At 42.2% G+C, this 14476-nt stretch overlaps 1 protein-coding gene across 2 annotated transcripts in view; it reads right to left on the reverse strand.

The window, feature by feature from the left end:
• The window catches only part of LOC140719729 (ephrin type-A receptor 7-like), a 671000-nt gene that overhangs the window by 60042 nt on the left and 596482 nt on the right, over positions 1-14476 (reverse strand). For both annotated transcript variants that reach the window (XM_073034552.1, XM_073034551.1), the window contains exon 10: positions 3879-4004. In XM_073034552.1, coding sequence (XP_072890653.1) covers positions 3879-4004 — 126 coding nt within the window. The remainder of the gene's footprint in view (positions 1-3878; positions 4005-14476) is intronic.

Raw genomic sequence — 14476 nt, forward strand, 5'->3', positions numbered from 1 at the left:
CAGTGCTTTCGACCGGGAACTGTTGGCGCTATACCTGGCAATCCGGCATTTCAGGTACTTCTTAGAAGGTAGGCCCTTCACCGCGTTCACGGACCACAAGCCGCTTACCTTTACGTTCACGAAGGTGTCCGATCCCTGGTCGTCCTGCCAGCAGCGCCATCTGTCCTACATCTCCGAATACACGACGGATGTCCGGCACGTCTCGGGAAAGGACAATGTCGTGGCGGACGCGCTCTCTCGCCCTAACATTCATGCCCTTTCCCAAGGGGTAGACTTTGAGGCATTGGCAGAGGCGCAGCAGGTAGATGAGGAGATCCCAAGTTACAGAACCGCAGTCTCCAGTTTGCAGCTCCAGGACCTCCCCGTAGGCCCAGGTGAGAGGACCCTATTCTGTGACGTCGCCACCGGCCAGCCCCGTCCCGTCGTCCCGGCACCTTGGCGACGACGCGTTTTCGACTCCATTCATAGCTTGGCGCACCCCTCCATCCACACTACCGTCCGGATGGTCTCCAGCAGGTTCGTTTGGCACGGACTCCGCAAGCAGGTCAGTGAATGGGCCAGAACGTGCATGCACTGCCAGACGGCCAAGGTGCAGCGGCACACCAAGGCCCTGCCGCAGCAGTTCCACCCCACCCACCGGCGTTTTGACCACATTCATGTGGATATCGTGGGCCCCCTGTCAGTGTCGCGCAGAGCGCGGCACCTCCTGACTATCGTGGACCGGTTCACAAGATGGCCAGAGCCGATCCCGTTCACCGACACCACCTCTGAATCCTGCACCCGGGCACTGATCACCACCTGGGTGTCCCGCTTTGGTGTACTGGCCCACATTACCTCCGACAGAGGTGCCCAGTTCACCTCCAACCTGTGGTCAGCTATGGCCAGCCTTTTGGGGACACAGCTGCATCACACCACTGCCTACCACCCACAGTCGAACGGCCTGGTGGAGCGTTTCCACCGTCACCTGAAGTCGGCTCTCATGGCCCGCCTGCGCGGAGCTAACTGGGTGAACGAGCTTCCCTGGGTCCTACTCGGCATCCGCACGGCGCCCAAAGACGATCTGCATGCCTCGTCGGCCGAGTTGGTGTACAGCGCACCCCTGGTCATCCCCGGGGAGTTCATCCCAGCCCCAAGGAGGCAAGCGGAAGAACCCGCAGCAGTCCTGGGCAGACTACGCGAGAGGCTCGGCAACCTGGCCCCCATACCCACTTCGCAGCATGGGCAGAACCCGACCTGCGTACCCAAAGACCTGCAGAACTGTAAGTTTGTGTTTGTACGAAGGGGCGGGCATCGGCCACCGCTGCAACGCCCCTACGAGGGGCCGTTTACGGTACTTAGGAACAACGGGTCCACGTTCGTGCTGGACGTTGGGGGGAGAGAGGAGGTTTTCACGGTGGACCGACTCAAACTGGCCCATGTGGACTTGGCGCAACCGGTCGAGTTTCCGGCACCGCGGCGCAGAGGCCAACGTCCCAAATAGGGTCCGACCCAGACTGTGGACATTGGGGGGTGTATTGCCGGTTCTGGGGTGGGGGGGGGGGGTTATGTGGCGACCCACTTTCTAGCGCACTCAAACCGGCTCACAAATAGCCAGCACACCGGCACAAAGGCCAGGTCTGCTTCACCAACAAAGGGAAAAGCCTGCGGGGGTTTGTGAGGTACGTGCCCCTTACAGCATCTGCGCCCGGGGAGGGCGGGATGAGGGAGGCTTTAAAGCAAGGCTGTGAAGTTCGAATAAAATCTTCTTCTTTAATTGCAGTTTACCGACTCCGTGTCATTATTTTAGCGCTGCGTGTAGCACACCGCTACATGCCCTAAATATTCATAGGGGTTGCCTAATGTACAGGTAAAAGACAACTATGGAAAGAGCAAGGAAGGAGGAGTGCTGGGTGGTAAATGTTTGGACAATGAGAATTTGAGGTAGAACAGCGGGTGCATCAAAACTAGCGATATTCTAGTGAGACAGCCTGCCATTTCCTGGTGACAGGCAGTTTGGAGTTGTTCTAACACCACTTTTAGCTGCACAGCCCATTGCAAGCTGAGTGTCTTAGACTAGTAACATAAAAGCAGCAACCATTAATATAAAGCAAGGGTTCCCCAACTCTTTTATGCTGTAGAACCCTACCTTTAACTGAGGAGTCTGTGGACCCTAGGTTGGAAACCCCTTGTTTATAGGTAAGGTTACAAATTATGCAAAAATTAACCAGTTATTGAGTCAGGAGATTCTTTTTCTGATGATAAATTTCTTCCCCAGCCAAAACCTAAACAAGCAACCTTACATTAGAGATCTGTCAATCTGGTATGAGCCACCACAAATATGTGTGAGAAAAATCTGCAGGGTTACTGCCTTTCCTCTCAGCACACAAGTATTCAGACCATAGTCAATGATGTCCTGCAATAAGTTGGCAGGCTTGAAAGATCTCACTGAGGGGAAATTGGGAGGACACATGTCCAGGGTGCACCATTTCTCATTCTCATTCATTTCCTATTAATCAAACAAGGCAAAAACTTCACTCATGAAGGGTCCCTCTTTTCATAAGTGATGCTTGACCTGCTTAGCTTTCTCTAACATGTTCCACTTTGTGTTTCTTTTTACTAATATTATTGCAGTTCTTCTTATCCTAATCATTTAGCCTGGCACGTTCAGCAGTGTCCAAAAGACCATAAGACATACGAGCAGAATTAGGCCATTTGGCCCATCAAGTCCACTCCGCCATTTCATCATGGCTGATCCCGGATCCCGTTCAACCCCATCCACCTGCTCTCTCACTATATCCCCTGATGCTCTGACCAATCAGGAATCTATCAAATTCTGCTTTAAATATACCCACGGACTTGGCCTCCACCACAGTCTGTGGCAGGGCATTCCACAGATTCACCACTCTTTGGCTAAAAAAATCCCTCTTACTTTTGTTCTAAATGCTTGCCCCTCAACTTTGAGGCTGTGCCCTCTATTTCTGGATACCCCCATCAGGGGAAACTTCCTCTCCACATCCATCCTATGTGGTCCTTTCAACATTCAGTAGGTTTCAATGAGATCTCCCACACATTCTTCTAAATTCCAGTGAGTACAGGCCCAAAGTTGCCAAACACTCCTTATACACTTCATTCCCAGAATCATCCTCCTCTGTACTCTCTTCAATGACAATGCATCGTTTCTGAGGTAAGAGGCCCAAAACTTTTGACAGTTAAGGAGTCAAAACCTTAACATTAGCAACTCATTGCATTCTCTTTCCACAGATGTTGTCTGGTCTGCTTAGCTTCTTCAGCACTTTTGTTTCAAGCACCTATTTTCCATCTATTTTGGATACCTTTTCCATGCCACAACTGTACCTTGCTGTGGGTTCTCCCCACAACCCAAGGACATGCAGTTTGGTAGGGTTATTGGCCACTTTAAATCACCCCCATTGTGTAGCTAAATGGGTAGAAACTGGGTGGGGGGGGGGTTTGATAGCAATAGGATTAATGTTTAGTGTAAATTGATGGATGATGGATGATGGATGATGGATGATGGATGATGTTTGGTGTGGGCTCAATGGCTGGTTTCCCTACAACTCTGTTTTCATCTGATTCACATGGCCTTATTTTGTAATTAGTCCTCAGATTGTTCTGTATTTATTGAAGCTTTTCTAAATTTCTGTGCTCTTAAATTCTGGGCTGTTGATGGGCAGGTGGTTTGGGGTGCTGTCATTGTCTTGTGAGTGCCAAGTGTCAGGGAGTATAAGAATGTTCAGGTAACTCGTTACCTTACTGCGTGATGTACTTTACTCAATGCCAATGTTTGTTTGTCATGGCTGTACTCCAAACACAATTTGAAAGATACAATATGCCCATTGCTCCCTTTCTCTGTGTGCTGGATATAAGAAAATGTTCAATACCTCCTCCAATAACTCTCTCAATTTTGATACAGGAAAGGTCCAGTTCTTTGGCAAAAAGATGCACTGCTTGGACAGGGTCTTCGTAGGTGTCTGGATCAATGTAGGTTCTTCGACTTGGGATCTTAACTGTAATAGAAAGATAATCCATGTTCACAGAGCTGTAAACACAAGTTTCCAACATCATCAAAGTACTGTAACTGGCTCCCAAAGGGATCTTGAAGCATCCTGGACAATGAACATCCCTCGGTTGTCACCTACCTAGAATAAATTGCCACTGATACTCGTGCTTTGTTGCCACCCATGCACTGGAACTGAATAAATTAATAAATTGGCTGTAAAAGACCAGAGGTGCCCAAGCAAATGACCTTTTGTTAAAACTGCAGACTTTTTTCATTCAGTGAACATCGTTGTTTACATACTGCCTTCTATTCAGTCCTCACCTCGCATCCCTCCTGTTGGATTAGACTGTATAATAGCAGTTATGGTTACTTAGTGTTGTCATAGCTGGGGATAAGCTCCCACTATCTATTCAGTGCTTCCAAAAACATGCATCTCAAAGAGCCTCCGACAATCAAGTCGAACTCCTGGCCTTCACGTGTGGCTTAGTTACTAAGCCTGGCAAAATGGTTTCTACTGACAGGAGAAGGGACAAAAGAGGGTTCCTGGTGCCATAAAACAAGTCGCTTTGGGCAAGTGGGGCTCATCAGCTATGGTTGGCAGCTCATCTAGTAGAACGAAAACTCCAGTTTCAAACCTCTGCAGTCTGGTGGCTATACAAACTCAAGGGGAAGGCTTTGGGAGTAAACCCTGAGGAAACATCTGGAGCTGGGGTCCCTAAGGCGGTCCTGTGTTGAGTTCAACACTGATTGGCAACTCCTGTGATGCCACTAGTGCCAAACTGTATCGGTTTCTTCTCTTCCTTTGGATTCATCAGGGTGAGCCGGCTGCATGGGGAACAGCTTGCTCTCCATATCGTACTCCCCTGGCTTACATAGATCGCTAGGATACAACATCCGTGGTTGACCTTGATCAATGAAGGGCTTAATTGATTATTTATGCCTTCTTATATTTTATGTAATCATTTATATACATGTAACTGCTCAGTATGTTTCCTAGTGGTCACAGAATGTATATGCAATTGTTCTGCGTGTCCCTTAATTCTTTGTATGATTCTGGAAGCTTCTTAGGTATTGCATTATTTGAATAAGTGCTACCAGATTGGTTAATTCTTATCTACAAAATTGAGTAGAATGATTGGATCTACAGGGTATAAGAATGACTGAACATGTTGTCCCACTGTCTTTAGTCTTTATTCTTTTTCTTTGTTCGCAGATACTAGACTTTTGCAATCCAGCATTTCTAATTCGCTTTGTTCTATTAGTGCTTAATAAAATGAATATGGAGCAAAAACTTTTATGCCTCTTTCTTGACTTCCAAAATAACCTTGCACTAAAAACATCATAATCCTACATTCCTTAGTGAGTGATTGAGCTTCATATTGTTTCTAATGAGAGAGAAGTAACTGCTATGCAGGTCCCTTCAGGTGAGGGACAATTGTAGCCGATTCTCACTTCTCTATGACATCCAACTCATCTTTCATTTGGTTGTTTTGGGATTGTTGCTTGAAGTAGAATGGACATTGGTAAGTAATTTGTGATTCTTTATTTTGCCTCCTCACTGTTGCCACCTAAATGGGTTTTAGCATTCTCAACACCCGAGGTTATTTCCTGCGAATCTTCCAATCATGCCTGCCTGCCAAACCTGATCATGTCATTAGAGATGACAGTGGCAAGGACAGTGATCAGCTTGATGGCAGGTTCAGGTTCAAATAACAAGTATTTATTATGTTCCCTGTAAAGACGTTATTCAAAAGGTAGGGATTTCATTAGAAATGGAGTCAATATTTACAAGTGCCAAAAATAATTGCAACAGGCAGAATTTTTTACTCAGAACAAAAGGTGATTTTTTAAAAAATGGATATTCCTCGGTTTCCTACTCAACATCCCATATAATGCAGAAATAAATTAAGTATCTTTTTGTTTGTAGTCTGTCAATATGACCACAAGACATAGGAGAAGAATTAGGCCATGGGCCCATTAAGTCTGCTCCACCATTTCATCATGGCTGATCCATTTTCCCTCTCAGCCCCAACCTCCTGCCTTCTCTCAGTATCCCTTCATGCCCCGACCAATCAAGAATCTATCTACCTCTGACTTAAATATACGTAAAGACTTAGCCTCTACGGTCACACATGGCAACAAATTCCGTAGATTCACCTTCAAATTGACAGACATATATAAACCAATTTTACTTATTATTTGAAAAACAAACAAATAACCATGTCATGTACATGTAGTTAATCTTATATTTGGATAACCTTTAGACTATTTTCCAAATCACTGAATAAGATCAATGACCAGAGTTTGCACAGGAACTGAAAAATTATGATAAATGGAGTCATCATAACAAATTCAAGTCTAATAAATTTACCTCTATGCATGACCTGAAGCCAATAAGGTCCACCTAAAATCTTAACTATGGCAGTGAGTCTTTACTTACATCAAATTGTAAATGAACAGATTTCTCACCTAGACGTAATTCACAAGCAATCACAGATTGGAAATAGCCTATATTACACTTGGACAACTAGCCACTAAGCTAAGACTGGATCAATTTACAGTCATGTATCTGAACTTCATTAGATGCCAGGAGGAAAGGGAGAAAATTAGCAGAGAAAATTGGAAGAATAAAGAACACTTATTGCCAATGGATTCCGTGAGATTTACTTTCCAGTGTCATGTTGTTTTTAAGAAAACTATATTGGTTAACAAGAAAACTGAAAGGAGATGTCTTTAGGCATTGAGCTAATTTGATAGGTCAATTTCATCATTGTCCACAGGAACATAACTGATTTTTCTTCACCATAATCCCTGCAAAATGAAACCCCTTCCATGGACGAAATGAAACACTGGTCCAGATCGGAGACGAAAATGCGCTCCACTCTCCAAGGGCGCTGGGGGATTTTGCTGTTTTGTTCTTTGATCGGCCTAGACAGACTGAAAAGACAGGGTATTTAGATCTGGGGAGAAAGCCAATTTGGCTCATTTTTCACGTTGGTCACTCCTCTCTCCTTGGTGCTGAGGCTATGGAGACTGCCCAGCTGCAGTGCTCTGTGCCTGCTAATATGATTAACTAATAAGTGAGGCTTTTGGCTGCTCTGGGCTGCTCCAGGGTTTGGATCTGAGGGCTCAGTTTTGGTTCAGATTGTTGTTGCTCACTTCAATTGTTTGCATGATTTGTGTTGTTTCTTCTTTCTCCTGCACATTGGCTGTTGGTCTTTTATTTTTATTATTTATTCTTTTTTTCCCCTTTAATTGTTTTTTTTTCAGGTTTCTTGCTTTGTGGCTGGCTGTGAGCAAACAAATCTCAAGGCTGTATAATTGATACATTCTTTGATAAGAAATGGACTTTGAATCTTTGAATCTTTGTAGGGATCAGCAAATAAATATCAAAGTGTCCCTTCTACCCCTAATTGTCCTATGCTGCATCACCAAGGTATGAGAAAGACTAAAGAATTTTGAATCTTAAATCATTGTGCTTGTTCAATATTTATCTCCAAGGCGAAGTTACAAATTAAACCTAGAATAACTATCTGGTCTTTGCTTCAATGTCACCTGCAAAATTTCCCACTTGCAACCTCTACATTAAACAGTCATTACATGTTAAAATGTAGTACATTGGCACCAAAGCCATTGAATGGACCTGAGGGCAGGAAGGGTTCTGTCCTTTATCAAAGGTTTCCGGGGTTCACGGAGAGCCATACCACAGAAGCGGCTGGAGTGGTGTGGATGATATTGGAGGAGTAAGTGCAGAAAAAAAGGCACAGCAGCAAGAGCTTGACAAATTTGGGAGGATGGTGAGCAGCTGATACATCCAAGTCTTAAAAAGAGAATATATTGTGGCAAGCGTTTGATCCATAATGATAGACCAGGAAGCTTGTTAAGTCAACAACCATTTTACTGTGATAAGAGACCGGGCATCATGGCCAAGAGAGAGAGAACAGTTCAGTTTCACACAGACCAGGAAAGTGACCATCACACACCCCAGCTACAGTTAGGGTGACCCACAAACACACAAGTGAATGACTGTATAACCCAAGCTAAAACGTATCAATAAATGATCTGGAACCTCCCAGCATAATTCCATGAAATGATTTTAATTCAAGAACAATAAACAGTGTTGGTCATTCGAAATACAGGGGTGGGCTGTCGACCACTCCTCCTCCAACCTCACCCCAGAGCGTCACAATATATACTGTACATATTAAAGAAGTCTAAATAAATAAATAAATAACACGTTAATATACACTGACAAAAGCATCTGTCTTGGAAAAAGGAGAAACAGAAAGCGCTCCAACAAACCTTCCGTAGCAACCCCTCCCTCCCCCCATCATGCTATTCCATACAGATGGAGTCCCTACATATTAGGCAATGTGCCTACTAGTGTACATTTCCTTCATTCTACATGAGTAAAACTGAGGGAAACGGGTGTGCATGTGTCTTTTGACCAGCATATTGTACTTTCAAGCTCACATCCCTCATGATAAGGGCAAGAAATCAAAGTAGGTGTAGGTTACACCACCATTGAATATGATTCCAGCTGATTTATTTAGAAATAGATGGAATAATTACTATATGGCGGAGTAGGGATTTATAAATAGCCACTGCTCATAAAAAATGCCACCAATTATTACTCTTTTGTACTAATTGATGATTTTTTGAAAAGCATTCTAATATGGCAAATTCAAAATGAAAACCAGACATAGTTAAGAAGTAAATTAATGATATCATCTTGTAAATATACAGATGTGACATGACACTTGATACTTAGCTCCTTTGCCTTCAATAAAATTGCATTCAGAGTGTATTCTATAGAAAGTGGCCAATAGAGTTCTTTCTTGTATCCAACCCATGTTCAATTTTGGCAAAAGTATCTGTATTTTATCAGCTACATGAGGCAAAGCCTCACCAGAATGATTCTGAGGATGCTGTCTTTCATACTTGAAGGGATTAAGAAGACTGGATCTAACTCTATTGAATTTTGAAAGCTGAAAGATGATTTTTATATACAAAGTTCTTTTACAGTACTTGTGAGTGTTGATGCAGGGATAATGTTTCCCATGGTTGTAATGTCCAGAACTAGGGTTCACAGTCGCAAAAGAATGGGTCAGCCATTCAGGACCATGAAGGGAAGTAACTTCTTCACCCACAGGTAGTGAATGTTTGGAATTCCTTACCCAAATGGACATTCGGGGCTCAGTCACTGAGAAAGACATTCAGGAAACTGAGCAATCATTTTTTTAAATTTATTTAGAAAGTCAGCAATAATAGATTTAGTGCAGTTAAATGGCATTGAGGTAAAAGATTGGGCATTGCCTTATCAAATTATGTCCTATGCAAAAGAGGTTGAATGTTCTACCAGTTCTGTTTCCTATGTAATTAAGATTATAGCCATGCACAAAGTACAATGAAAAATACTATAAGATCCCAGCTGCATACAGTATAATCAATAAAGAAGAAGGAAGGAATGTTGAAATGTGGTTCAAATAGAGTTTAAACTTTAGAGTTGACATACATGCCAATTGGAAGTCTGCCATTAGTTTACAGACTGACAGCATCTCCCCACTTTTCTGCATGATCCATGATAAAGCTTGCTGAGTTATATCAAAATATTATGGTGTAATGTCCGGTATAAAGCTCCCTAATCTTTCAAAAGCATGTCTGTATTAATGCTGGTGAACCAGTGCAATGCCATCTTACTTTAATTGTGCTGATTAGATCAATGCTCCATTTATATCATCCACGTCTCATCCAATCAATCTTTAGATAACAGCGCAATCAATGTTGAGCTCACCAAAGGGCACCAGTGAATGGAAAGTGTTTCATTTGAAATGAAATTAAATCATAATGATTTCATGTGCACCAAAACAAATGCCCTTTCTTTGTCAACTCTCTGTTGTTATTATAACAACACTTTACAGTGCCTATTTGAAATGTTTTTTTAAATTTTGTCTGATTCATCGTATGATCTCAAAACTCTTTCCCAGCAGCCTGTGATAATAAACTCAATTAAGACCAGAACTGCAGCGCCAATGATTGAACTTGCAATGAAATGATACCTCATAATTTCATTAGCTTCACTGCACCACGTTACTGAGCTTTTTTTTATTTTCACTAAATAAGCTACTCAAGCTTCTTATATGAAGCAAAAGTTCTCATTCAGAGTAACATGCTGCTCAAAATAAGTTATTTGCATATCAGTTTTATTTAAAAATAGTCTGAATATTAACTGGGTTACTCCTTAGTTTATCCTGAAGCTGAAAGCATTAAGTTCAGAGATTTTCCTGAAGTACTGTGTGTTCATATTAATCCATATTATTTCAAAATGACTGGATGAAAAAACTGCCATGCACTCTTCCCAAATTTTAATTAAATCAAGGTGATTAATAGTGGACAGTTAGATTTGTAGCAGTGTAAAGAAATTTCAGATACATTCCTTTTGATTCCAATAATTGACCTTCTTTCTGAGAAAGGAGGCAAAACTAATGTCCAGAGAGCCAAATTCAACTGGTTTCAACTAAAGAGATTCAGAGGTGCCTCATAAAAATCCCAGTCTTTCAGCGTGTCAATATAATGCATAAGTTACTTGGGATTTTATCTTTCCTAACTCGCTTCATGTGTGAATCTTTGTTGTCCCAAGCAAGATTATTGGAGTGGGTCTGTGCTGAGAATGAAAGAAAGGAATGCTCAAAGTTCTAGTTTTGAAATACCATCCACTTTCTGATATTTTAAAATGCAGGTTCCATTCAATCAGTAGAAAAAACAAATGGCTGTTATAAGCACAAGGGTGTCTGAAAATGCTGGAGATCAAGAGACAGATACACAAAATGCTGGAGAAACTTCTCTCTGGAAATGAATAGACAGCCGACATTTCAGGCCAACACCCTCCAGTAAGTGGAAAGGAAGGGAGAAGAAACCAGTAACTAGAATGGCTTCACCACATCGGTACTTCATTTTAGGTAAACCCTTTCAAGAACTTAAGTACCTCCCAACTCTTCTCTTCCAAGAAAAACAATCCAATGGCCCCAAAGGCTCCAGACCACAGATACTGCTGTTGCCAACTTTGGTCCCAACAACCCCAGAAGCCTTCAGATCACAAATTACACAGCCTCCAGCTCCAGCCGTGACCTTGGCACCTCCACCTCCAGACTGAGATCTTTCTCACTGCTGCTAGGCTCCTGGGCTCCATTTCCCATACATCTGCTCCCCAATCCCAGGTCTTTCAGGCACCCCTGCCATTCCTTGGGTCTTCAGAGCCTTCCATCTTCCTCCCTCCCTACCTTCTTTGAACACCCTAAGCCTCCCCTCCTCTGATACCAACTGTATTCCCCCTTCTCTCTAATCCTTGTTGTGTCTTCATCATTCCCTTTGGCCTTTTCCTCTCTGTGGCAGAACGTTCTGTCCTCAGCAGTGGCTTTACTTCTGCCCCCTTCCCCTGCACCTCAGTGAGTTCCGCACCAATCACAAAGTCGAGTTCTTCTTCTGATGCCTCCATCTCCAAGCCCACTTCTTTGATGAGTATTCCCCATCCCAAACTGGTGACCCTCCTTCTCCCGTCTCCAACCCTCCTCTTCTTGGAGAACCCACTCCAGTTTTCTGTTTGCTTGTACCTTTCGTCTCTAATTGCTGATATGACACCAACCAGCTTAACTTCAGCACTCCTCTCTCCTCTTCAAACCTTAACCCCTCAGAATGTACTTTTGGCCACTCTCTCAGCACTAATCCAAGCCTCACCATTAAACCTGCAGACGAAGGGGGTGCTGTTGAAGACTTGCACTCTGACAGAGGGCTAAGACCAGAGAGCAACTCTCAGATAACTCCTCTTACTTGCCCCTTGATAAGACCCCTCTCAGGACTATCAAGATATTGTCTCCAGCTGCTACTCTTGTCCATTCACCTCCTCCCTCACTTCCATTCAGGGCCCAAACAGCTCCTTCCAGGTGATGCGACATTTCACCTGCGAAACTTCTGTGGTCGTCTACTTCATTCTGTGTTCTTGATATGGTCTAATTTAGATTGTTGGATCACTTTGACAAGCACCATCACTATATCTGCAAATAGCAGAATTTCCTGCTGGCCAACCATTTTAATTAAAACTACCATTCCCTTTCCAACATGTCAGACCATGGTCTCCTTTTCTACCACAATGAGGCCACTCTTGGTTTGGAGGAACAACACCTCATATGCCATCTGATGCTTCCAACCCGATGGCATTGACGTAGACTCTCTAACTTTCGATAATTTTTTTTTGTCTCCTTTCCCACTTCTTCAATTTCCCACTCTGGCCCCGCACTTACTTTTTCTCCTCCTGACTATCACTTCCGATTGATGCACCTCCTCCTTCCTTTTGTTCCACGGTCCAATCTCCTCTCCTATCAGATTCCTTTGTCTCTACCCCTTTTCCACCTATCACCTCCCAGCTTCCTATTTCATCTTACCTCCCCACCCATCTGCTTCACCTGTCAACTTCTAGCTTGTACTCCCGCCAACTTCGTATTCTGACTTCTCCCCCCTTCCTTTCCAGTCCTGATGAACGGTTTTGGTCCAAGATGTTGACTGTTTATTCATTTCTATAGTTGCTGCCTGACCTGCTGAGTTCCTCCAGCATTTTGTGTGTATTACTCTGCATTTAATCTCTTGAATCTGATTTGCCATTCTATGACTGATCTATAACCAAACTTCATCCACTTAACCCTATGTCCACTCTAAAAACATTGCCTAGCAAAAACCCACCACTCACTGAAAGTTATCATTATTATTCATTAGATTTAGAATTATTTATCAGCCAAACTTATATGAGAGAGATTGCCATATCATTCAGTGTTCTAGGAATAGTTCCCTTCCTTGAATGCTTAAGCACTGACTTTCAGGGGATGTCCTATTTTTTTCCTCTAACTACACCATATTTAAGTATTCTTAAAATGCAATTAAATCACCCTTTAAATTTCTGCATTCTGTATAAGGTCAATTTACATAATCTCTCCTGTTAGAGCAACTCTTGGTAACATTCTGATAGATCTGTCCACCTCTTTATGATCGAGCTGCCTGGTTAGAAATATGTCAGGTCTAAAATGTCTTCTGAACGTTCAGAAGACGTTCTGGTTGACTCGACAACTTGGAAATCTCTTTTTTTTTTGTATTTGTTCTAAATTTGCATCAATTAAAAAAAACTCTAATCTATCTAATTTTAATCTAAATGCACAATTTCCATTAAAACACTGCATCGCCCTGCTCAATTCATAACTAGATTATTTCTGACTTTCATGTCATGACTCCAATCTTTACATCATTGACAAACTTTGATTGTACTCTCTAAGTTATTAATAAAAATAATGAATAATTGAAGTTTCAGCACATATCCATGTGGATCACTCCGAGACATTGTCTTTCAATTCATGTTCATATTCATTTTCCCTACTCCCCCCTTCCATTATCCCAGCCAATCTTATAACCAGGTCAATAATTTTCGTTCAATTCCATGAACTTCAATTATAGCTCATAGTCTCTTCTGAGGGACCATATCGAATGCATTTTGACAGACCATATAAATTAGATCCATAGATATTCCCCTGTTTATTACTTTTACTTCTTCAAAATTTCAATTAGATTTGGAGCACATGACCCACCCTTTACAATTTCACACTGGCCTTTTCTGAGTACTGTAACATGCTCTAAGTGCTGAATTAGTTTGCCTTTAATTACAGTCTTCAGTTGATATTCAGCTAATTAGTCTTTAGTTCATACTTCTTTAATTAACTAATTGTATTTACAGTGTTCCAGTCTAAAGGGGTAATTCTGAAAACAAGAAATTTTTATGCATAAACCATTCCTGATCTCTTCATTTTTATTTATTAAAAATTTACCAATCGGGTCCTTCAGGGATGATTTCTTTTAGAACCTTTCTTTTTTTTTAAATATAATTTTATAAATTTTCTGTAAACCTTGATATCCCTTACACCATTTGTATTTACATTTGTAGTTTGTACTATCATTTTTATATTCACTATACCTCTCTGAATTATGCTGCTCTCTGCATACTTACAATGTTTTCTTCTTTAATTTTAATGTACAGCTCACCTCCTTTATTTACTGTGGATCTTTCATTTAGCAAATAGAACTCCTATCCCTTGGAGCTGTGTACAAGAATACCACCAATTACAAAAGACTAAATAAACTCGTTTGAAAGACCAGGATGAATGTATTAAATGTCACACTAGTTTGAAAAAGTGATTAAGTATAGAGCTGCTTTGTTATTGATGCAAATTTTTAGCTATTTATAATTACATCTCATTAATTAGCCATCAAATTGCCGTGACAGGACAGTGGCTCAATGTATTATAGTAAATGTGTTGCCCCAGAGGAATAAGACATAAATGCCTTTCTCTGGATTTCGATTCAGATTTCGACACACGTTGACAACACACTGTTAGCACTAACACCCGAGGATGCGCTGGTGGCAGCCTGCGAGAGTGTTGCCAC

This window comes from Hemitrygon akajei, chromosome 32, assembly GCF_048418815.1.
Source record: "Hemitrygon akajei chromosome 32, sHemAka1.3, whole genome shotgun sequence".
Lineage (NCBI taxonomy): Eukaryota > Metazoa > Chordata > Chondrichthyes > Myliobatiformes > Dasyatidae > Hemitrygon > Hemitrygon akajei.